The sequence below is a fragment of the Poeciliopsis prolifica genome, unplaced genomic scaffold, assembly GCF_027474105.1.
Source record: "Poeciliopsis prolifica strain line A6 unplaced genomic scaffold, Auburn_PproV2 SCAFFOLD007, whole genome shotgun sequence".
Lineage (NCBI taxonomy): Eukaryota > Metazoa > Chordata > Actinopteri > Cyprinodontiformes > Poeciliidae > Poeciliopsis > Poeciliopsis prolifica.
Window position 1 is genome coordinate 12,486,779 of NW_026562382.1, and position 26,566 is coordinate 12,513,344.

The 26,566-nt window shown below is 37.5% G+C and overlaps 2 protein-coding genes across 11 annotated transcripts in view; one reads left to right on the plus strand and one right to left on the minus strand.

Annotated features, from left to right (window-relative positions):
• The window catches only part of galnt13 (UDP-N-acetyl-alpha-D-galactosamine:polypeptide N-acetylgalactosaminyltransferase 13), a 36,505-nt gene extending 28,224 nt beyond the window's left edge, over positions 1–8,281 (minus strand). For 6 of the 10 annotated variants that reach the window (XM_055032113.1, XM_055032105.1, XM_055032112.1 and 3 more), the window contains exons 1-3: positions 7,948–8,183; positions 7,789–7,864; positions 1,620–1,915 (exon numbers count right to left, since the gene is read on the minus strand). In XM_055032113.1, the coding sequence (XP_054888088.1) occupies positions 1,620–1,761 (142 nt within the window). In that variant the 5' untranslated portion in view covers positions 1,762–1,915; positions 7,789–7,864; positions 7,948–8,183. The other 4 variants (XM_055032109.1, XM_055032111.1, XM_055032110.1 and 1 more) reach the window with 4 other exon arrangements.
• Positions 8,282–10,333: 2,052 nt separating this feature from the next.
• Positions 10,334–11,668, plus strand: rprma (reprimo, TP53 dependent G2 arrest mediator candidate a). The gene has a single exon (XM_055032116.1). The coding sequence runs from the start codon at positions 10,586–10,588 to the stop codon at positions 10,892–10,894; it is 309 nt and encodes a 102-aa protein (XP_054888091.1). The 5' UTR covers positions 10,334–10,585; the 3' UTR covers positions 10,895–11,668.
• The last annotated feature ends 14,898 nt before the right edge of the window (positions 11,669–26,566 follow it).

Consider the following 26,566-nt stretch of genomic DNA (forward strand, 5'->3'; position numbering starts at 1 on the left):
AAAGATGAACTCTACATATCTGATCGCAAAAATGTAATCTTTGAAAAAAGAAAACACAAGCACATGTATGCCAAAGATTTTCAGGGCATGTCAGTACATTTTGCGCTGGATGTTTTCCAGAGTTTCTGTTGTTGTTGTTCACGCATGTTTCTCACAGCAGGGGGTTCTCTGTTGGAGATGCTCTCCAACAGCTTGACACATGCAGAAGGGTTGCAATAGTGGCTGTCCATTATACACAGAAGCCAGAACAAGACAAAGAAGATTGGGTTTGGAAATAAATAAGTTTTCTCATTTTCAAAAAACAGATTATAGATTCAAGAAAAAAACAAAACAAGCATATGATTGTCACTTTTTTAAAATGAGTGAAATATAAGTGCATTATGTATTTTACGTAATGTGGTGGGGAAGACAACACAAAAGTGAGTTTTGCACAAACAACAAACTGATATAACATCCACTGAGATTCACACACATTAATGCAGGAGTGAACATGTGAGCATTGGGAAAACTGAAGGAACCTCAGCTACTCCTAATGTTTAAACCAAATATTGTTTGGAAAAAAAAAAAAAGATCTGTTATTATACAATACTGCAGCCAGAGCTCAGTATTACCATAAATTTTCCTTCAATTGCACTTTGCTGTCATAAAATTATTTCAGATATGTTTACACTAAATGTTAATATCTCTTATGTTTAGTCATACTCTGTGCACTCACATTATGTCATGTCTAGACATAATGTCTGTTATCTATACCCTTTTTTCTATATTTGCAGTCAAACTAATCAAGTCTGAATATAGAAGCAAACACAAGGCAGAAATCATTTTATGCCAAAGCATCCTAAAAACATTTAACATCAATGACTGCTGATTTTGAATATATTACGTGTGAAATGGTTTCTTAAACTGAGTGCTGTAAGCTTACCATATTGAAATATCTGTCTACTCACAGGTTGTTTCCAAAAGAGAACTCCCCTGTAGATTTCTCATTATACAAGCTACGGTACTTTTGAGCGAAACACTGGCGAAAACACCAGTAAAGGATTAATAGAGGAGAAATGTTTTGACAACTTTCTGAAGGCAGAGTTTCAGACAGAGCAGAAGGTTCTAAAGGACACAGGCCCAATTTTAAGAGGTTAAATTAAAAAGTCAAATTTCTTTTAAGTAATATTTGATATTTAGCATTTTTAGAACAACTACAGGTGACGTAATTATGTGATTGTGCTGTAAAATGGCACTATGTGTCAGGAAAATACATGGCACTGACCCTTTAATAAATTGGTGAAAAAGTACTCCAAATCAATTTGCACTGTAAATAGCTTTACTTCAGTTATTAATGTAAAAGATAACAGAAAAAGCTTTGAATGAAATTACATGTATGAAAGAATTAAGGCATCAATCCAGGTACGATTTCAATTAGACCTAAGTGCTACATGATGTAACACTTAAAAAAGTCGATTTTATGTCATGCCTCAACCCCCTTTAAAACGCCAGTTAACACTGAAGAAAAGGGTCACAGGCAAGCCAGACTTGATTGAATTACTCCTGGACTTAGTTTAAAGCTTTACGCTTCCTCCAGTTTTGTCTGAAACTGAAAGGTGTGAACAAGGTTGTGAACTCACCTCGGAGCGCAGGGAGAAGAGAGCGATCTTTCCTCTCATCACATTTGTTACATTCGCTGAAGTAAAGCAGCAAGAACACGTCGACCAGCACCCACACTAAGGAGGTGGTCAACACCACCTTGCAGTAAACAAACCGCCGCATCACCTCTGGGAAGTCTGTCTGTCCGGCAGGCAAACAAGACGGATGGAGGTGAGGACCTTGGATGTCTCAGACAGCTGGAGAGGTGTTTGATCTTCAGAGGTGGGGGTGAGGATGAAGGGGTGAGACAGAGAAGGTACAACCAGGAGGCATTCTCCTACAGAAACAGGCAAAAACAAATGATATCTCACTATCTTTTTACCTTAAAAAGGGTTAAAATAACTACACTACACAAAGGAGAGAATTTATTCTTACAACTATAAACTGAATCTGTTATTCGGCATGCATTTTAGTTTTTACATAAAAAAAGAAAAAGTCAAAAAGTTGGGCATGCATTTGTTCACAGTTGTGTCCTACTTTGTGTTGCTCTTTCACATTGATATTGTAACATGAGCAAACGTAAAAAACCCTAACATGATGGATTAATTTGTTCCTATTTCCATCAAACTGTAAAAACACACAATTCAAATCATGAGGATGGAGAAATACCTCAAGTAATGAAGTAGCAGGTAAATACAATTCATGTTAAGTGCAATATTCATTTATACAGTGATATGTGAGTGCTTGGGGGTGGAGGCCACCATTATTGTTTTCTGCTGTTGTGCAGAAGCAGAGAGGAGTGCAGTTTGGAGTCAACAGCTAATTTTCCTATGCTTGAAATAAACAAATAAACTAATCTCGATATCCAGGACTATCATCCATGGATGGTCACGCCCAGCTTCCTGTGGGCTTTTGTCCAATGCCAATGTCACCATCAGGAAGGCACAACACTCTGCTAATCACAATATGTTTGGCAGAGTCGAGCTCATCAGAGACAACAAGGCAGTTAACTGTACCAATTGCCAAAACAGGTGGATGGAACATGTTGAGTTGCATGAGGAGATCACAGCCATTCGCCAAAAGCAGAACAATGATGTACACCAGAGCAGAAACTAATGGGAGAATGGCTGTCCATCTGAATCCTAGAGGCAGAGATGTCTCTGAAACTTCAAGTTTTTAACAATGCAAAAAACGTCAATTCATAAAAATAGCTACGCTCACAAATGCCCCTTTAGATGAGACTCTGACTTGACAATCATATCAATAAATCATTGCCTTTGAAATGTCTAACTATTATTCACTAATAGAAATGATGAAAAATGGATTTATATAGTTGCTAAACCCAGACTGGCACCAGCATATCAGATACAGTGGAGATTTGGAACCATTGTGTCCAGTGAAACTAATAACTCCATTTATTCAAAAAATGAGAGCAGAAATACAAATGTAATGCATTTTCTCTTAAACCTGAGAGTCTCTTCAAATGGACTGACCAATGGCTTATTTCTCTTGCATCTGAAAGGATCTGATCATGTCCATTTCTTCCTAACAGACTTCCCCTACTTCATCAGGAGTGCTGCAACAACCATCTGGGAAGCTTTCAAATCAAAGGCAGTTTGTGAAGATTAAATATTCTCTGGCAAAGAATGCAGGCTCCACAATATTTGTGATGAAGATTAACAATTTTCTATCAAACTGGATTTCCACTTGGCTGAAATTACAGGGTTTCGTTGACTGAAAGGCCCATGAACACATAATTGGCATGGAAATAGAATGATGGAAAAAATGCTTTCAGCCATCAAATATCATACACACAAAAAGAAAAAAAATGTCAGGCAGCTTTTACGCTCATGCCAAACATATGCAGTGAATCTTCAAAGCGTACTACTGCATGTTGAAATGCCAGGTGTTGGAGATGATAAACAGGACCAGAATTGCATAATTCAACTAAAATATGTAAGTGGGGGAACGGAAAGATTGATATATCTTTAAAATGTTACCAAATTGATGTACCTTTTCATCTAATATCCCTTTTTTGAAATCCTCAGCATTTCACATCTTTTCTTGGTAACATTTGGCATCTTTAGTTTGCAAAACTTCTCCAAAACAATCCGATTGTGATTATATGTCTCCTACGCAGCCATCTGCAGGGAGCCACACAGATGCTGAAAAATAAAACTCATCATCTTCTTCAGCTTTAATGCAGACATGTGTATATTTTAGGTCAAAGCTGACTGGGATATGAAACTGCTTAGAATTTTATGAATGTGGAGGGGGAAAAAATCAGAATGAAAAATAATGAAGTCCACAGCAGGATGCTGCCAATCCTATATTTTACTCCCAGCAAGGTGCACTGCACTGTTGTTTTGATACCAACTTGAAATTCAAGTTAGACTGGTAATTTTATTTTGAAGAAAAGGTTTCTGTCTTGGCCAATACTGTCAGTGTTTTTATGAATTACAAGGAAATATCCAATGTTTCCAATATCGCTGTTTTCTGATGTTTTTCTTAATTGTTGATGATAGCCTTTACTATGTCATGATGAATATTGTCATATAGGTATTTTTTCAACTCTGCTTCTTACTAATATACTTGTACAATGAGATCAATTTGATGATTTGTAATTTCAGCAACGGATAAGGCTTTTGCTTTTTCATTTTTCAAAAGTTTCCCTCCAACAGATTTATTCAACTTCCACTGAAGTACAAAATTATGTTAAATTACTTGTATGTCTTTTCAATGCGGCAAAAAGAAGTGGCCTTCAAACTTTTTAGATCCATTATAGGTTTCAAAACAGTGCTGTAAAATACAGAACAGTGTCGTGCTACACACTGGTACAATTGTCATTAATGCTGCTGAAAAATCCCATAATATCATAAAATATCTTTTTTGTTAATCCATTTCTGTGCAACTACAAAACAAGCGAAACACAAACAAAACAAACTTAATAGTTTAAGGTAAGCATATCCAATTTGTTGAATATTAATACCAATATTTACTCTGTTATCCCTTTTTATGCTGATAAAAAAAACAAGGTATAAATGGTTTTGGTCTGGTCCTGCTGCCCCATATATGGAACAGCTCACAATTGGATCTCTCAACAGCGTTTATTCAAGGTCTTCATACAAAAAAGCAGCAATGCTTTGGGAGGGATGGTCTTACACAAGTTTAGTGAAGCAGAATAAAAGGGTAATTGGTGTCTATGCAATGCGACAGACTGGCAACCTCGCCCAGAGCGTAGCTAGAGATAGGCACCAGCACCTTCCAACCCCACTTGGGACAAGGCTGTACAGAAAATGGATGGATGGTGTCTGTGCACAACTTCCTGGCTATAATGTGGCACCAGTGTCACAATTTGGGTTGGTTTAATTGCTGATGAAGAGGGAAATTGTCTGTTCAGTTTTTCTACAGAAAATGCTGCAGACTCCACATGTGGTAATGTGGAGTCTAAGTTATCTGCCACACATGGATTTAAGCATAATATTGCCATAAAGTTAAATTTAGCATACTTCTTTCCCCATGTTTATTATGTCCAGTACATGAATAAAGTGGGAACAACAACTGTCAAATCTCTTCAATAAAAGGTGAGATCTGTGCAATGCACAGCTGATCAACAGATTCTTCCACATGAGCCATGGGTCTTTGCAACTCCTCCAGAGTTGCCATGAGCCACGGGTCTGCTTTTCTTACTAATGGTCTCTTTACTGAGATTGTGAGTTTATGCAGGTCATCTGTAAGCTTGCAGTTGTGACACAATCTTTTTTTTTTTTTTTGGATACTGGATACTTTTTTGGATACTGTCCACAGCCTGGGAATCATTATATCACATCTGTTGCACTGTACTAGTGGACTTTGCTTGGTTTGACACCAAATTTTCAAATATAGTTTAAAGAAGAAATAGATTTTTTTTTCAATCATCTGGGAGAATAATGTAAGTATATTCACCTTCATAATCACTTCAGCAGTGCATAATCCCTGCAGCATTTTCTGTAGGAAAACTAAAACTGATTTCCATTCTCATCCCTTGCAGCCTGCTAATGAGTCACACTCCACAGACACAAACATATCTTATCCTATGCGCTGCCGATCTACATACTCAGATAAACTGATGCTGTCGCCCTGGGCAAACTTGTACCTCGTACCACATTCAAAAACTAGTCAGCCAGTGTCCAGCAGAGTGAGTGCAGCACCCACAGGGCAGCGGATGATTTCAGACATAAAACACAGCTAAAAAAAAACTCCAGAAACACACAAGTCTGCATGTAGCATATTATCTCCATTTACACACTGTGCACAAATCACTGCTAATTGTCAAATTATGCCTGATATCAGCCCACATCACCTGCGTTGATGTATCTGTGGTAAATAACAAGGGGTAAAAAAAAAAAAAAAAAAAAAGCAGACCACCCTGCAAGCAGCTTACTTGAGGTTCTTTCAAAGGCAGGCGACTAAATTACTCCCATTCCTCTGCATGGAATAATATCTCAGGTCTACAAAAACTTGAGTATCACTAAGGCCAATTCTTCCTCTCCTTTCATGACAAGAAGCAGGATTTAGCTGCCTTCTCAAGTGACAACTAATTGGGTTGCGGGCAGCAGTCTTTGTTGTGAAATGTCTGATACAGTTCTCCAAGTTGGATTACACATTTTACATTTGTCACTTATTGAACAGGAGCGACTGCACTCACTGCATGATGCGGAGAGGCTGCTTAGCAAATTGGTTTCCTCTGTGAAATAATAGGAACAGTCTTGCAGCCAGAGTTGACAATGAAACCATGAGATTTACCTTGTGAGAAAAATGACAGAGATAAGGAAGAAAATAGCATTTTAATGCATCAAATTTGTCACTTGGGTGAATAAACATACAGCATATACAAGTACATCTTAAAAACTATAAATATTGTGAACGTGATATGGCTTAGAACTGATAGACATCTTACATTCTGTTTTAAAACAAAAAATAATATTGCAAACAGATGGCTCATAACATTCTATGAGGATGGGAAAAGTGTGACAGTAATGGTGGCAATAACCGCAGCCTTGACAGGATTGTCCAGCAAAGTCCATCCAAGAATTTCAAGGAGCTTCATGAAGTGGACTGAGGCTGGAGTTATCACATCAAGAGCCACTACTTCAGATGAATACCACACATGGGCAACAAATTTTATATCCCTTGTGTCAAGCTACTCCTGGACCAGATGCAACATCACATGCAACTCATCTGGACTGTGAAGAAAAAACACTAGACTTTTGGACTTTGTTCCAAAGTCCTCTTTAAAAATGAAAGTAAGGCTTTGCATTGCATTAGGAAATCAAGATTCTGCAGCAAGAGTGGAGAGTCACAGAACCCCATAACTTGAAAAACTGCTGACAAGCTTTTCTGGAGAAGCTTTCCTTTTCCAGCAAGACTTGGCGCCCGCCGATACTGCAGTTCTTTTGGTTGCCAAAGGAACCAAAAGCTGGTTAATTGAACATGGTGTTCCTGTGCTTGACAGGGCAGCAAAGTCTGACATCTATGGGTTTGTGTCAAAAGGAAGACGAGATGACCTCAAGGCTGCCATCAAAGCAACGTGGGCTTCCATTTAATGCCACAAGAATCTGATCTAAATTACACACTTCTGAAGCCATTTACTTAAATTAATATATTTGAAAACAATCATTTTCCCTCCGCTTTACAACTATGTGCTGCTTTTTGTTCACACATAAATTCCCAATAAAACACAGTTAAGGTTGTAGTTGTTTTGTGGCAAAACGTGAAATGTTTCAAAAGAGTGTGAATACTCTTGTAAGTCAGTAATGTACTGGATAATCCACTAATTTGTTCTTAAAGTACTGAGGCTGAGAAATGTTTTCTTTACACAATCCTCTCTGGAACAGACGGTGATTATAGAGCTGATCTCTGTAAACCCATTAGGCTGTTCACTGTAGGACATTCTGGTCAACGTTACAATGTTCACAGTCTTCTAAAATATTTCCAAAATGTTATGAAATACTTCATCTGCGCCATGATTCCTCTTACCAATGATTATCTCATTTGTTGCTGGGTGCTACATGGATGTCAGTACAGCAACAACAGCCGACCAATTCAATCTGGACAAATAAACTATAGCAATAATCTCAAAAGAAGTACAGTTGCGACTGCACTTGTAATGTGATCATAATATTCCAATGCAGGGCGTGAATAAAACAGAAAAGAGCTCTCTCTGCTTACCTATATTATGGCTGTGGTGAACCGGTGACCTGATCCAGGCTCGCTGCCAGGCAACATGTTGAACATAATCAAACGCCTAAGAAAGAAAGCAACTAATTTAGCTAAGCGGACTCCGTCTGGAAATGACACCTCAGATGCGGTCCGGGGTTGTCCACCAACCAGTGAGCCTTTGCTGGTCCAGTCAGACCTCTCATGGTACCTGCTGAGAGTCCTGGGTGTAATTTCTAAGCCGTGCAGTTGAGGTAGCCGCAGTCAAACCGGTCGATAAGGAAACAGTCAGGAGGGGTCTCCTTATTTATTCACTCGGAGGTTCTGTCCACGCACCTGCTCCACGGCTGTACACAGAAACCGTGAGAAGACGGCGAGATGACGCTCCATACAATCTAACCTCAGCTCCGCTCACACCGACCTGCATGGGTCCCTCTTCTTCTTCTCTCTGATTGGCTGACAGCGGCATCAATCATGGGGTGTGTTGTGAAGTGGAGCCTCAGTGGGGTCTGGTGGCCGTTACTCTCCACTCTTCCTTTTTTTATTACTATTTAGTCAGTTAATTAAAAAATAGCAACAGGAGCATTGTTAGAAACAATTTGAAAAAATAGTTAAACTTTTTTAAAAAATCGTAACTAAAAGAGAAACATGTTAAAAATTATTTCCTCCTCGTCTTTAAGTTTCCTTGTTGAAAACAAGACTTTCTACTACAATGAGTCAGAGACACCAAGAGGGGGCGCTGTCTCTTTGAGTAGCAAATAATGCGCGTGTCAGAGCACAGTGCGAGGCCCATCCATTATGTATGTGTTCGTGCACAAGTTGAATTGAATTGAAGCTACAAAAAAGCAGTCTCATTTTCTACGACAAAATCAAGTAATGCTGAATAAACAAGGAAAACGTGGCTGATCAGGAAGGCAACCTCTTTTCAACTGCATGTTTGTTATTTCTGTTGTGGGCTGCAGTTGAAGTGATGGAAAACTTTCAGGCTTTTACGGTTTTTAAAGGTGCAGTTTTATAAATAAAGGAAAAAATCATAGGAGTTATCAAGTGTCTTTCATTAATTATTTAGTTTATTCTTTTTGAACTTCAAAAAGTATTTATATTGTGCTCAAATGTCTGAACAGCCTTTATGGGTGGTTGTTGGCATGCGCCCGGTTTAAACTCTGTTAAATCGGCTCATGTTGATCGATGCTGCCATCTAGCGGTAGTGGTGTGAAAGAACACTTAAATCCAAATCAGAGCAGACAGTTTGTCTAATATACAGTAAAATTTTATTTCTCTGTTATGTACAGCAACGAACTCTGAGTTGTCTTTTAATGTGACACTTTTATCTGGCTATTTAAAGATTTATGGGTTTATTCTCAGACGATTGAAAATGTGTTCTTAAAACATTTTTTTTAAATAAGATACACTGATCTTATCTTTTGTCTCTGACTGTAATTTCCATTAATGGTAATTTCAATCTCATTGTCAAAAACAAACTTCCACATGTAAGTACTGCTGATGGCATCACAAGAGGCTGAAGACAACTGATTTGAGTTCTTTTGAGTTTGTCCATTGTACTTTACTTGCTTTTTATTGATCTTTTTTTAACGTGTTTTTAATAAAAAAATTTTGCACTCTGTGTCTGAAACAAAATGCTTGAAGTGCATTTCATGGATTTGACCGAGCAAAGGTGGACTGGAATATCCATAGTTCATAATATGTTTAGTTTTCTGACGATTAGTTTGTCATACACCCACAGTAGTTGATGTGCTCTGTTTAGATAAATCATGCTTATTTTAAAGCGGATGGAAAGTTTCAATACCAACAACTAAAGCTTGTATTACACAACGATATGCATTGTTTTTCATGATTTGAAGGATTATAAAAAAAACAGACAAGCAAAAAAAAACTTGAATATGTTTTTAACCTTGATGTAGAATTTCAGTATTTCAATATTAGTTTTTATTTTTTTTACATTTATTTCTTACAATTGCAGGATGTTTGTTGCAGATTAGTATAGAGTAAAAATTGAATTCTGATTCTTCATGTTTGATTTGGATTCTGGAGATGCAGCGGAAGACCCAAGTGGTCTGGGAGGCTGATGCAACAACATCAGGTTCCTAATGTAGGCCATTCAGTGATCTATAAACTAAGACATCTTTTTTAAAGCCTATTCTCTGACTTGCAGTATAAAGACAATTTGATGTAATCAAACAGGAGTTCTTGAACAAATCAAATATGATTGATCAAATATTTTTTTCACTGAGCTGTAAACATAAAAATATGGACATGATAGCTGATTGTTACATTATTTGACACAAGGTCAGCAGGGAATCTGTTGAGGTTCAGCTTCAAGATGAGTCAGATGCACACCCCAAGCCGAAACATTTATCAAAATCACACACACACGCACATCCAGCCCCCTGCGCAAAAAAAGTCGCAGTATCATCATATCACATCATCCTGACTGAAGGCACAGCCAACTCACAGTCTGTCCGCATGGTGGCGCTCTGGTCGTTTCCTCCAACCCAAGTAGCAGCAGTCTGGCTATTTAACCGCGGGGTGTGTGGATTCATTCCGCTTTGAAACTGGCAACGCAGCGCACCGGATCTCCAGTAATGCGATTCCAAAGCAGCTTTCTAAACTCCAGAAGAGCGCTGCTTGATCCGGAGGAACTTCTCCAACTTCGCTCCTCATCCTCACTCCTCACTTGATGACAATTGCCGCGGGATATCATCTCTCCCCTGTTTGATTTTGTCTTTATTTATTTATTTTTTTATTTTTTGGAAAGTTTTATTCATTTATTTTTTATGCCAAAGTAGAGATGAATAACACCGGGTTCAACCAGACTGAGGCCGGGCTGTTCAACAAGACAGAGGAGTTTTTCTGCTGCAACTTCTCCTCCGTGGTGACCGACAACGGCTTCGTGGCCGCGGCTCCGGACGAGAGGAGCCTCTTCATAATGAGGGTGGTCCAGATAGCCGTCATGTGCGTCCTCTCCCTCACCGTGGTGTTTGGCATCTTCTTCCTGGGCTGCAACCTCCTCATAAAGTCCGAGGGGATGATAAACTTTCTGGTGACGGACAGAAGACCCTCCAAAGAGACGGAGGCGGTGGTGGTTGGAGCCTACTGACGGACGAGGACCTTGGCAGTCTTGGTGCTGGAGTCAGATGGAGAGGGTGCGACGATCAACAGTCCCGAGCGCAAGGCCCTGTTTTTATGTTTTGTGCAGTTTCTAAAAAGCCGAAAGGAGCGCTCTCTGTAAGGGCACGCTGATGGGGACTGAGGCGCACAGCTGCTCACCTTTATTCGTGTGGCCTTTTTTTAATGCCAACACTCTGAGAGGTAACAGTGCGCTGAGATCCTCTTTAGTTAAGTGTCCAATCACGCACTGATCTCATTTGAGAGTTGCGAAACATCAGTCTGACGCAAATGTTTTGCAAACGCAAAGGGGAATTTAATGTTGAACGTTTTTGCTCTATTTGGCATACAATGGGCAAGACTCTGGACAGAAATAAAAATATGTACCAATTCGCAGCAATGGTGAAAGACATTTTGTTTTAGAAAAAAGAAGAAAAAAAAAACGACGGGGAATGTGGTTGAGAACCGACAGGGAAAAGACTTCCATATTAACGACTCTACTGATTTTTAAATGTGATTAAAAAGTTATTAGAATCTAATTTCATGCTTGACTTTCAGCATTTTTGTGTGGGCTCCCTTTGGACAGAATCTACACTATAAAAATGAGTAATAATAGGAGGGTAATAAATATTACATGTTAAATTGGTTTGAATTGGATGAATCTTGTTAGTTTGTAAGCTTAAATTTTTAGCATCATTACATGTTTTTGATAACCTATCTAAACAATTTAAATGGAATTAAATTAAATAGTTTCCTTACTTTCATTCATCACGTGTATTATTCATCACATTCATCGGATGTGTTGCTTCTGAAATATTTTTGCCTACTTCATCTTGTCAGACAGAGTCTATTTGGTGACTTTTAGATTTTTCCAGAGTCTAAATCAGGAGTTAAATGTTATCAGTCACATACATGTATGTAGTTCCAGGTTGGTTCAGAAAATGTAAGTTTTTGTCCTGCTTCAATGGGTTTAGCATTGACGCTAACATTCCAGCAACCTTGACAGCAGACTCAACTTCTTAAACCCTGACACCTTTGTTGCCCTTTGAGGAGGAAAATGTCTCCATGCCACTTTCTTGAATGTAAAATGTTTTATTTGAGTCTTTTACTGTGATCCTCTGACAAACGGGGGCCCATCACAACTTGGGTTGGTGTTTCAGAAAGATAATTCAAGATTGAGAAATCAGTACTGAGACACAAGGGACAATTTAGAAACTATATAGTATATTTTTAAAAATTGAATTAAAATCACTTAAAAATATTATACAATGTTTTAATTTGATTGTTTTGTTTGTACATTTTAAAAAGTGCTTGGAATTTAATTAATTTCATGTTCGTCTTTTAGCTGTTCAACTTAATTGAACAATTTCTTCGCAAAAATATGAATTAAAATCAACTTAAATCAAATTTACTCATATTGCTGCATCAATGTCAACATTTACCAGCACATGAAAGTACAGTTCTCAGCATATTTTTTTTCTGAATCTAATTAGACAATGGCCAACCTGAAACAGGCTGAAAAAACAGAGAGAATAAAAGTTAATGATTATGTGGTGTTTGAAAATATGACGCTTTCCTGACAATTCCTCCACAGTTTTAATTATGTCTACATAGAAGCTGCAGATATAGGTCGGAAGCACTTATAAAAACCTTTTTACGCAAATGCCTCTTAGAAAAGGAACCTCATTATCTTAGAATTTCTTTACTTCCTCCACCTGAGGATTCATGGAGCCTTTCACATCCTCACTCCTTCTGTCAAAACATCTGTCGTGCTCTGCCCCAGGGTTCACCTGGCTGCCAGCTCCCCAGGAGCGTCAGAAATTACTTGTCTTGTCAATGCAGTGACGAAGGAGCCACAGGCCAATATGCCGCCATACTTCACTGCCCACCTGTGCTTTAATACAAAGTTAAAGTGAATCAGCTTACATTCATTAAAATGCCCTTCATCCTGTCTCACTTTTCTCCTGTTTCCTCTATCTTGACTGTTGTGTCATGTTTGACAAAGGTCCCTTTCTGTCTGACAGTTTTGAAAAATTAACTGTCATGGCCCACAAGGGACACCCTTGTATTGATGCTTAAGAAAAGGATACAATCTAAAACAATGACTCTACAAGTGAAACTGAAAATATAGCAAGAATGTGACTCACTCATCACTCCACAGACTTTCACACTTTTAATGCAGAAAATCAATTTTGGGATTTTAGTAAATTCATCCAACAGCAGCATCTCTGAAAACATAGACTGTTGCATTTTAAAATGAAACTGAAAGATTGTCATATTTGATTTACTGAGGATGAAATAGAGATTCTTGCACTAGACTTGATTTTAGTATTTTTTTATTTTTTATTTTGCAAGATGTTTAATGTTATTTACGCTGAAGGAATACAAAAGTCAACTTGAACTGAAAATATTAAGAAAACATGCACTCGGAATAATACAATGAGGAGATCAATTGAGGAGCTTTCATCAGCATCTAGTAACTAAAATCTATATCCTGATATTTTAGGATATAGATATGCTTATATGCTTATATAAGATGCTTGATATAAGCTTTATATAAATAAAGCTTATATTTAATAAGCTTTATTTATTAAATATCTTTCATTATCTCTAGAACCAAAATGCTGTACAGAATGCATAAAAAAACAATAAAAATACAAGTGCCATCACATAGACTCAAAAACCTTGAATACTAAAATGCAAGGTATATTAAAAGCATACATAACAAGTTTATATTTGCTGTGGGCAACAATTCCATCTTATTGCCAAAACATATTGTAGACACTCAGAGTTTAAACATGTGATAAGTGAAACATAAAAAACAAATAAAACAATGATTCAGGAACTCCTTGGGGCACACTGGGATATTGTGATTTTATATATTATGCTGCTCTAAATGTCAAGAAACAAAATGTCACAAACATATCCTCAAATCCCAGCATGAGTCAGCATCAAAAGCATGTCTGCCCACGAGACTAAACATGCCACTCTCAATATGAAACATGGTGGTAGCGTGATCATGCTGTGGGAATGATTTAGTTTTACTGGGAAGCTGGTCACTATTGGTAAGAAGGTGGACGGAGTTAAAACTGGAGATGAACTTCACTTTACTTCAAGACAATAACCAAGAACTATGAGTCTCTGGAAATACTTACTAATTTTAGCCCATGGATGCTCTGTAAATGTAACTACGTTCAATTTTTTTCCTCCTCTAATTTAAAAGAAATAAATACATAAATTAGAGAAGAATAAAACAACAAGGTATAACATAATGAAGGTTTGTGTTCCATCTTCAGTTTATTTAAAAAAAAAACTTGAAAATTGGAAAATAGTTACAGGCCGGTATCTGGTTTTTTAAATATCCAGCCAGTTGCAACCTTCTGATTGAACCTCACTTAATTATTATAGAAACAGTGGTGATAAGATTTGCTTTGTTTTTTTTTATTACTGAAGCATATTTTCTCAATTTCACACGTAGCTTGTGCTGCAGAAGGTTGCTCTAGTCTGATGCAGTCAGATCTGTCATCTTAAAGATTTCACATCCCAGTGCTCTGTGAAATTCAGGAGATACTAACAGCATCCATCTGTATCCTTCTGTCAACAAACGGATTGTGCCCAGCAAGGCCTATGTGCTTCTCCTTCCAACATGCTCAGATATGTGCTTTGACAGCTACTCTGTGCAAATCTAAAACAGCTGGTCAGGCTATTAAAAATGCATGTTTCGAAAGCCTGATGTAACCATGTGTTCTCGCATTTCTTCCCAAAGGCAGAGAGTGTTACAGGTCAGAGGGGTGTAAAAAAAAATTACTATTCACTACTTCAGCATGTCTAAGAAAAAATATATAAATATATGTGAGCAGTGTGGCACAGAGCAATCCAGCATCAGCTCATTTTATCCCATGCCGACTGTCCATGGACTGTGCTCAACCATGACAGCATCTGTGGGGTGTTGATTGTGGGCTAAAACAGGCTTCAGGTCCCTGCTTGCTGTCTTATGATTGGCTGCTGAGCAGAAGCCCGGTCAATGAACTGGATAGCGACTAAAAGCCCCAAATAGCAGCAAGGCAGCCACATTCAGTCCCCACGTTTCTCTCCTGTTCTCCCACAACCGATCTCCTGGGCTGTCGTGCCACAGACACATCAGTCAATGTGGTGTGAGATCTATGTGGTTGCATCATATTTTTAGCTCCCTCACTTGGTATTACAGTCAGTGAAGTTACTCATTGTCATTTCACACAAACTTATCTGCAACAATATTTTCAATAAAATTGAAAAGAAATTTGAGAAGAGCATAAGAAATGTGTTTCCATTAGCTGTTGATGAAAGATGAAATCTTAAAAGTTGAGCTTTGAAAAAATCCCCACTCTCAGGTTTTAATTTTTATTACCTTGTGCCATCAGTCACGGCTGTGTTGTACCGGTGATTGTTTCACACACAAACATCCCAGGGATTTAACACCTGAACCATGCTGCCTTTAATACTTTCCTGTAAGCCACAGAGTGTGTGTGTCGTTTTGTGAGCGTATCTCTGCCTTAAAGAAACAAAATCAATGCAGAGTCCACTCAAACTGAGGAGAGTCCCTCTTTTTGTGTTGGCAAAGACTTTACCTAATAATGTGTCTATCTGTAATCACAGAACTAAGGGAAACACAGTCCATCACTGCTACTGCAATGAGACAAAGAAATAAAAGTCTGGAATTTGGTTTAACATAAGCAATTGTTTAGGGTATGAAACAACATAATAGGTTACATCAACATTTTTGTGATTGAAGATTGTATTCTCTATGCAACAATCATTCTGTTTATCAATTTATTACTCTGTACAGCTCTCCCTCCCTTCAAGCATCCATCTGTCCATCATCCAGACATCCTGCCTTCCTTCTCTTTGTTTGTTCAAACTTTAAAATTCTTTCAGAATCCCTGGATGCTGCAGGAAGGCAGAGCATCCAGCTTGTTATCAGTGCCCTGTTCAAAAGCCAGTATCCACAACAGTATGTGGGTGCATTAGCGCCCAGGTTGTACGGGTGACTTCAATATCTGTGAAGACACAATGAGTGCTGAGTCACAGAGACAGACTTGAGAGCCGCTGCAAGTTCTTTTCATCCAAGTTCTTTTCTTTTCATCTAAGGACTTCAATTCAGCAGGACACATTCATCAAATGGTAAACTCTTTTTTTTTTATACAACTTGTCAAAAACAAATCAAAGCAAATACATCTGATTTTATTCTTTTTGGCACCTTTGATAAAGATATGTGAAACATCTTCACACACATTAATATTTTGTTGTTCTAACACAACATACTGACTTCTTTTCTAAAAGTATTTTAGTTTGCGCACAATTAATAATTGGTGGAAAAGACGACATTTAATTCCAAATACTTTTACTTGATTATGACTCTCTTGTCTATTTCTATAAAAAAAATACACCTCATAACTTATTTGTTTATACCTTACTCGTTAAGTAACTCAGTGTTTCTTCTTGTTTACCTAGATTAAACCAAAGATGTTATAAATTACTGAAAAAACTTAATCAACAAATATTCCAACGAAATCCATACTATTCCAAATGTACAAAAAAGAAAATTAGTAACTTGTATTTTTCTTCCTCTTTGCCCACCCGCTCAACTTAATCAGATTTTCTGTGTAATGAAGAAAAATTGCTTTGTGCATTCTGCAGCTTTCGCTAAATCAAATTATATTTTTTTTACAGTGAGATACTTGGAACTCATTATTCCCTTCAGTCATGCAAATGCATAATGAGTGTTCATTACTTTGAAATAATAGCTGTGATGATGTGATATTGACCCTGTAATCCATTCCAATTCTTGTGTAAGCGTGTTTCAGGGTCTATTGACCTTCCAATCACGGTGCTTCCTGGCAGCTACATCTGCTCCTAAACAACCTTCTCTCTGTGGTGCTCCACTTCAATAGGAAGGATGCTGAATGCATCACTAAAATAACGTAAATTACCTCTTAATAACGCTGTTGTTATGCAGCTTCCAGGGTATAAGCTCAATAATAATGAGCATCCTTTATCTAAAAGATCATAATCATTTGCCTCATCATACTACTTTTAAGCTTTAGTTTGGGATTTTGGAAGCTGTCATGATAGATATTAAATATGGACGATATCAATTTGGGAAGTTATGTCTGGTTTGGAATCTATCCTTCATTATGGTTGAAGAATTCCACATTCTCCAAGCTGTATAAACTTATGACCACCTAAAATGCTTTCTGTGCCTTCTTTTATTTTAATATAAAGTTTGAGCATACTACAGCTATCATAGTAACATACAAAACTGATATAGTTAAGAATTCTGTGGCACAGATGTGTCTTTATCAGTGAGATATTTGATAAAAAGGAAATTGCATTAATTAACTGCTCGCCTGATTTGGTTCATCTGTGTTTTTGTATTTGCATTATTCTGCTAAGCTGATTTAAAGTTTTGTGTTTGGATTGTGCAGAAAAGTTTTTAAACGCTAACTCTAAAACTTATGCGCTGAACAAGCAAATCGGAGGACAATAAACTAATATAAAACTTTAGAAAACAAAATTAATCAAAATTCAAATGTTGTACACCCTGCGACAGACTGGTGACCTGTCCAGGGTGTACCCCGACTCTCGCCCAGAACGCAGCTGGACATAGGCACCAGCAACTCCTCACCCCGTTGGGGAGAAGGGTGATCAGAAAATGGATGGATGGATAAACAGAAATGCAAACATTATGAAAAGAATGCATGTAGGCTTAAATGCAACCAGAACAAAAAAATTACCTGTATTTATGTATGTGTAATTGGTGGATGGATGCTAAATATTTGTGCCTGTGTCTCTTTTGAGAATCAGTTCTTTGTTCATTCAATATTCACCATGCCAAACTTCTCAACTCTTTTCATGCCACTATTTAAGCATCCAACTGACTTTTCCTTTTCTTGATATTAAAGGGTGATTTCAAAATTACATTTTTCTTTGCTGGAGTTCAGAGTGCTAAAACACCTAAAAAGATGCAAGAAGAAATAACTTTTAGCAGGAGTTCAAGTGGCCATGAAGAGAAGAGATGGTTCTATTTTGACATCAGGTTCACAAAGGCACAACTTTTCTGTGCCTCCTGCCACCATCATGACGGCCACTTGCTCTCCTGAGACCTGGATGACACAGAGTAGAGGTTTCTCACTCTGATGTTCTACCGCTTCCCTTCATATGTAATGGAATAGACTGTGTGACACCTCAAGGCAGCACTTCTGTGGCTACACAAAATTAACTCAATTAATATTTATGATGTTTCTGAAAGCTCTTTCCAGGGTTTGTGAGTTGGCCTGGTGCGTTGGCTGAGCAAAGATACATTGATGTGAACTGCGCTCCTCATTCCTGACTGCATCAATAAGCAGTGACAGTTCGGACCTGGCTGCCAAGCAGCACTGTCCTACCTGTCTGGGTGCTGTTCTCCTGTGCCCCCGCTGTCAGGTGCACTCAGTCACTGTACCGATCAACTTTATCCAAGCTAACAACCACCGCATAATCTGCAACTTGAGTTTAATGTTTCAGTCACCAGCATAAAAAGTGCCATGCAAATGTTCTCCTTAACCTCGTCCACATTTACAATCAACACAAATGGATTTTATTGACATTTTATGATCATCTTATATAAAGACAAAAATCACTGTCAAGTACTTTTAATAAGGCAAATCATTTTCTTTAAAAATTAAATAAATAATGATTTATTTTAAAAAAATATATGTTGCCTGCAAATATTTTCAACTGGAGAATTTTGATTTCAGTGGCAAAAACATTTAGACACCATTGATTTTAACTCAAGGCTAATTATGTGTTAAAATGGCCCAATCAATGTTCAGATCTAAGTTTAGTGAAAAGATTACAAAATTGATGTTTACTGATGTCCATCATCTAGTGTGACTCAGTTTAAAGATATTTTGTAAGTAAGAGTACACACAAAAAAAAAAGTTAAACACAAAAATCTGTGGTTGCAACATGACAATATGTGAAGAATTGCATGTATGTTTAATCTAATTGTCTTAGAATACATTTAGCTCATAAATAAAATAAAGAATTCACAATTCTTTTGAAAAAAAAGTTTGCCTTTCCAAACATTTACTAAAAAATCTGCTAACAACAAGAACAACATCTCCAATCAGGTTGTTGCATTGTTGCAAGTTGAGTAATGTCTTCCCCGTTTCCAATCTGATGCCGTACCTTGGGAATTTGTGCCTAATGGTCCACCTCCTGGTTGTGTCACACCACATGAAAGTTAGGCTGAGTGCTGTATGATAAAACCTCTGCAGGGTCATGACTTATTGAGCTACCTCAAATTGCTTCTCAATGCTGCTGCAAGCTGTTCCTCCCTCAGGGCTGGCTCCATTATCGCCCGCCTCTTCCTGAGGGCCCTTTGCAGTGACATCACCTGCTTCCATACATTAATCCACATCACACTTCTGGTTTTTCTTAGGAAAAGTACAGGAAATGTAAAAGAAATCTTTGTTGTTGTTTTTTTACAGAATCGGGTAAATGCCAAGCAGGCCAATTACCGCAGGCAATGTTATTTTCTCATAGACAGGTTCCTTAAAGGGGAGACTTTGGTTGGTAGAGATAAGAAGATTCATTGACGGGACAAATCTATCATTTAACAGAGGACACAGAGAAAGTAGTTAAAGCAGTGAGTCAGAAAAATACAGATAACTTTAAATATTATCAAAAAGGGCATCAATCACTCTGTCTAAATTATCTACCGTTCTTCACAAGTCATGTGTGACTTACTGGAAGTCAGACAGGATGACATTCAAAAATGCCAATAATTTAAGGGTGCCAGTGTCTCACTCAGACACTGTGAGAGCAGCGACCATGTAGCTGTGTATTAATTTACAGCTGCATGTGCTGAAATAACAGTGGGAAAAAAATCTGAAATTTGATTTTCCACTTCAGTCAGACTGTACACGCTTATTTATTCATTTAGTTATTTGCAATAAGTTCTATGTCACTCTTTGGTGTGCACCATTCATTCTTTTTCTTGTAAGAGTTCACGCAGCAGGTACCAAAGCAACTATGAAGTGTTGAATTAACATGTGGGTGCTCGTGCACATGTGTGTGAAATGACATCCCAGTCCAACTAAGCTGCACCTTTAAGCTCCACAGCTGTCACAAAGGATCAGCATCCAGCAGGGCACGCTCCAGGAGCCGCTTTCAGAGAGACCTCTGCTGCGCTTCTTCTCACAAACCAAAGGTCATATGACCAATAAAGTCCAGTCTGTTTGACTGCATCACTTTGCATCAGCTCAGGTTCATAAACAGTTCCACGAAGTAAATTTTGTAGGATGATAACAATGCAATTCTCTGACGAAATTCTTAGTGAAATTGCCAGTGCAAAGAGGCAAGTTCATATTTGCACGAGCAATTCCACTAAGAAGTCGCTTTTAAAATTTAAATGGTCTACAGACTCCTTCACTCAAATTGTTAAATTCTAATTAGGCTGAAGAATAACCTGGTGAATTATGTACACAGCTGCTAAAGTCGTCACATATAAGATGTTTGATCCCACAGTGTTGCACCTGGCTTGTGTTAGAGGTCCTTTGATCTATCCCTCTGCTTGTTTTCCGCTCTTTGGAACCATTAAACAACTCCCTGGTCCCTTTGAGGCAGGACATTGATTAGGGAAAAAAAAAAGAAAGGAAAGAGCAGGATAGACGTCTTTGTGCCCAGACAGACTAATAGCTGAGTAGGTGTTTTTTACAGTAGCAGTGTTGTGGTGACGGGGACTGAAAAATGATGTTTACAACAATGCTGGCATATTTTTATGTATAAAAAAAAGCTGTCTGATGTTTGTTCACATGAATTTATATTGTATCTCTATATATTTTAATATCAATTATCTAAAAGTTTGAGGTGTTGCCACTTTCTTGCTGTACTTTAATTAGTAGACAACTTTTTTTTTACATTTTATGGCTTTATGTACTTGTAATTTCTGTATTTTTTTCTGCAGATCACAAGATATTTACACCAGATTTTTACACACGCCACTAAAAGATGCATTTATTTTTTTCTTGTTCAATGAACTAATGTTTAACTCATGACTTATCATCTAAAATGCATTCAGTGTGTGGCTATAAAGTGACACATAAACTGCAGCTATAAAGGTTAGAAAGTTTGGTGCTACAATGTAGCCTAATGGATCTCTGTGGTTCAGATTGTTACATTTTGTTGAACAATTTTCTAAATTTACAAAGATTGCTGAGATATTAGTCGAACGTTTTAAGGACAGCTCCATAAAGAAAGAGTCATCTGTGGAGTGTTGAGTATGATGCACTGGTCAAAACTATCAAAAGCTGTGGAAAGGTCAAATAATTTCAGTTCTAATATTTTTTGCCCCATTCATATGACATCTGGGTCAATTAAAACTTTCATTTAAATACAGAAATGACCAATAAACATATGTTGTAAAAAACAATCAAAAAAATTGCAAACTCACTGATGTCAAAATTTTTCATATCGTTTTGGTTTTTCCCTTATGTGAACCTGGTATTAAGTCTTTTCCTAGAAATTTTCAGAGGAGTTAATGTTTATGGTTTAGCTGTTCATCAAACCCAAAAAAATCATAATAAGTGTATTTGAATATCTGACTGAAATGTTAACGGGTCAAGCCAAGTCTCTTGGTGTGTTAGCAAAAATTATGTATTTATCAAAACTTGAGTAACACATGAAAGTATATGAAAGTACGTAACAATGACACCAATATACATTTGGTGTCAATGTTTTGTTATGCACATTTTCGAGTTTTTGGCATGTAAAACTCTACCATTCAGTCAAATGGTTTTTGGACTAAATCAAAAAACCATTCTTTTTTTTTGATTCAGTCAAGAGTGTCATAGTGTGTGATTATCTATATGTGGAATTGCTTTTAAGTTAATTAAGAACCAGGTGATGGTCAAATAATTGATTAAATTATTTTCAGAATTGACCAGTTGTGTACTTTCTTCTTGGAATGAGTGCAATAAACATGCAGATAAGCATGGTTCAAATTAAATGCCATTTCACAAACCTGCCAGGTCTGATAATGTGAGGCACTTCCACAGCAGACACATTCATGAGAGCTGGAAATAAAGATGTTTAGAGCGTTATCATCCTGCCTTGTCGCCTCTGCTGTGAGAGAAGCACAGGAGCATCAAGGCTGTCATTAATCTGCACCTCGCAGTTGCAGCCAATCTCAGAAACTGCAGCTGGTACCCTGACTCAGACTCTGACCTCCTCCTCCTCTCTGCCACTTTCAGGAGTGATCATATCCCTCGACAGCGCTTCAGGGTATCACCTGACCGTCGGTGCCTTTCACCACACCTCTATTCACACATTTTGCCCATCAGGGAGACCTGCTCTGGTACCTGACATGGAAAATCTGCACCGTCTGTGTTCCATTTTTAAAGCAGCGCCGCCTCGGTTTTTACTGGCTTTCTGGTCAGAGTGTCAAAAATGACCAAAGCACTCAATTCTAAGCATAAATTAATATTTACTGTTTTTAAAAAATAATCAGAATGAGAAAATATTGACACTTGGAAAGCTTTCTAAGTAAATTGTAATAAGTTAACGTTACATGTTAAACTCTTTAATCAACACAAGTCTTTTGCCAAGTCCGGACCAAGATTCATCAATTTAAGGTAAATGCTTTTGGTGAACATTGTATATCTTGATATTTTTGTCCAGTTATTTATCAATGTTCCAGCAGAAAGTTTTGTTTTGCTTTTCTTTTCTTTCACACCTACGACATGCAATGTGTCCATTGTGACAATCATCAAGCATGACTTCTACATTCAAATCCAAACTGAAAAGCATCACAACATCCCAAATGCCATTACCCCAACACACCCATTTCTGGGAGTAATCTCTGTGTAGAAAGAAGCAATTAATAATTATCTTCTCCAGTTTAATGGAAGTCCAGGTACATTCCTTTACTATGAATTAACTCAGTTTTTTTTCCACTCCCCCCAAAAATTCCTCCAATATCACCTTTAGTTGTAACACACCAAAAATAAAGGTTTAATTCCTTATTTTAAACAAGTCAAACTTTCAAAAAAGTTAAGGCATTTACTTTCATTCAACTTAATCATCAGAGACATTTTTAAGTAAAATAATCCTTGAGTGACTAAATATTTCACATGGCTGAGTGGTGCTTATGGTTATAAACAATATTACTTCTGTCTGTCTGGACCAGTGCTCTTTCACCAACAGAAAGGGCTGGCCCAAAGTGCCAGTCTTGTTATTTTCTTACATTAAATTATTCAACACTAATTTAAATGTTTGTGAAAGGACTATAGTGGCTAGAGGGGTAGAAGACAGCCTAGATAACTGACTTGCTTGTCCACCTTTATTAATAAAGAATGGCATGGGGAGACATGATTCTGATGCTTAAGTTGATGCCACAAATGCCTTTGTTGTCCCATTTTTTAGCAATATTTTTGTTAGCTTACAGCTGTGCAAGAGCTCACGGTTTCCATATGAGGGTTATTAATAACCAGTGGGAGGCCAGAAGGAGCTCAGAGGTGTCTCGTCTCTGCAGTTTTATGACAGAAATGCTTTGTGAAAGAGGCTTATGGTTCGTACCTGTTTGAGAGGAGGGGGTGACACATGTCACATAACACCAAAAACATCATATGGTGATTGAATGACAATCATCAACGCAGAAATTTAAACTGTAGAAAGCATAAGTCCTAATACAGACTCTTGAGTCTTTTTTTTGGACATTTATGAACACATCTCAGTGTGTTCATTACTGAGATGAACACACTGCTTATTACAGAAAGGATAATTTAAAAAGCATCTGACTGACTTACTCTGTGGCATAAGATCACTCAATCTTGTATAATGTGTTATAAAAACGCCACAGACAGTTTAGTTCATTAGTTTTAAGCATCCAGATTCCAGAAAAGCCTTTAAAACGAAAGGACACAGTCACAGCCATCTCTGAAAGTCAGACTGATTCGGAAACAAAATATTATGAAAGCCAAAATAGTCCTTCAATAAGAACTATTTATTCTTGTAGGTAGGGAGCAGAGTTTAAAACTAGTAAATACCTGATAATGAAGAAGAGATAGAAAATAGAAATCTCCTCATTGTTTGCAATAAGCTTTGTTGTCCAGATCAATGTCTGTGAAACAAAGTGGCTCACAGCTGCACGCTCCCATCACATTAACACCGACAGACTTCACATATGAGACAGAATTAAAATCAATGTGTATGAATCCATGGGATTTTCCAGTGAGAGCCGCAGCCTGTCACGTGTCTTTGATAGCAGACAAGAGCTCCACTGTCACAGGTTCACCAATATATTAGATTGATAAAACCACAAAACTTTATCCTCCCATAAAAATGGAGCCAGAAGAGTTAACAGGTTGCGTTTTTGCAACAAAAGATCTCGGTAAAGGTTGAGCAGGTCCCTGCTGGTGTGACCTAAGGGTAGAAAGAAAAAGCAGTACTCTACTGCTTCCTCCTTTCATCACGCAACGTACATTCAATATTAACAAAACAAGCGGCCACAGAAAAGGGGTTGCTTTGTCGTAAACTGACAAAAGAGTATTCGGGGTACCGTATCTTGGTTTTAAATTGTATTCTCTAAAAATAGCTCTGTGACTGCCTGTCAAGCCAGGCCATTCTTGCAAAGCATGGCTGATGCACAGAGTGTATCAGCCAAGGTTTCTAAATCTTGAAATGTTTAGCAATTTTGTCTCCTTTCATTGTTGTGGGAAAAGAAAGTTTGAACAAAAATGACAGAAGACAAAAAAAACAACAACTCATATTCAGTGACAGTGACTGACTGCTGGACAGCTGTCAATTCAGCAGTCATCCCCCATGACAGTGTTGGGCATGTTATGGATACAACACAAGATTTCTGAATTTAAAACATTTTTTATGAAGTTTTTGTAATCTCACTTCATGAAAAACTGTATTTTTGGTGTTACTGTAATCTATATTTACCAAAATGAGCAGAAATAAAATGGTTGACATCTATAAGACAGCATTCATGTAATCTACATGAATATGTTTTAATTAGAGATCCATCTATGCATCTACTCTATTGTCCTTCTCCATTTTTTCCAAGCTTTACATAAAGTGTGCATCTTTTAGGAATAATACCAAGCAACAACAGACGGCCCTGAAGCTGTGCATATATTGGATTCGGTCGTAATCTCAGCAGAAGGAGCTCATATGTAGAAAACACACACATATACAAACAATCTAATGAGGTGGCAGGCTGAACAGAGACTGCTGGGAGTTTTGACAACCTGTCCATGTTACAGGCTATTTCTGCAGCTGATGATGGATTAAAGCCCGTAAAAATGTACATGACATTTAGGAAATTGTTTCAAGCTCGAAATGTAACAACAAACCGTGTCAGCAGCTGGATTTCTCAGACACAGAGTTGAAACAAACATTGTTTAAGTTGCAGAATACAGAAATTTGTCAATTATAATCATACAAACTGATTATCTACATCTTTGAGCTTCTGCGTTTGTTCTTTATGTCCCATAATTCCCTCTTCCGTAACTCTTTAAGCCTCTCTCTGAGTATGTGTCAATCTTTTTAATGTCCCTCCACTTGCTTTCAGCCTGCATTTAGATGACAGCCGCGTCAAAACACATCAGTGGCACTCAGAGCAGGTTTCAGTGCCACCGGGCTCTGCAGCCTGGCTCTGGAAATGCAAATCTCTCACAGGTGTTACAGACACCCTCCCCTTTTACTGAAAACCACAGCATTAGAGCTGTTCCCACACCCAGCATAACAAATACATTTTGTGGGGGTTTTTTTCTGCACATGCTCCAGACTGAAAGGGACACACAAGGGGCTGCGCTAATACCTATAAATGAGTTAATGTGTTTACTGAGGAATGATGGGACTGTATATAGCGATGTACATAGCAACAAGACCCATGGAGACAGGGAGAGGACCAAAAGAGAGGAGCTTCCATAAGAGAGAGAGAAGGTGATTTAGTCATCCATTAAAGGGCAGCTTATCTGTCAGGGTCAATTATCTGACTTAAAAACAAAAACAATCAAAAGTTAAATAAATAAATTAAAAAAATATCTAAAATGTAAACATTCTTTGAGAATACTTGCATTTTAGATATGTGTTATTTGACAGATGCAAAATGATGCATTTGAGCATCATTTTTTTTGTGTAATGAAAAAATTACTCAAAAATAATAATCCTCATCCTCATGATCGTTAAGATTTTATGCTTATTTAATTTCTAATCAAATATGAACAGAAGCCATAAAATTCTTAGTACTGACCATTAATCTAAGAAATATTTTCAAGAAATACAGGACTTGTCCAAAATGATTTATCCCATTCTAAATAAACAATAGAAAAATCTACAATACAATACAAAGTCGTCTTACAACGTTTGAGCAACTCTGCACATAAATTAAATCCATGCTAAAATCAAACATGTGCAGCCAGTCGTTTTTAAAATGAATTGAAGTCTTGTGCTATATAATAATTCCAGGCTCATAACTGAACAGCTTAAGAAAAAAAACTCATAACTAACAATATATTAATATCCATGGTGAATCTATGGAAGTTTTTAATGAGATTTGTAAATAAACCACTCAGTGCTTTGAAAATCAAAAACTCACCTTGTATTCACCTACCCTGTCAAAATTTGCATTATT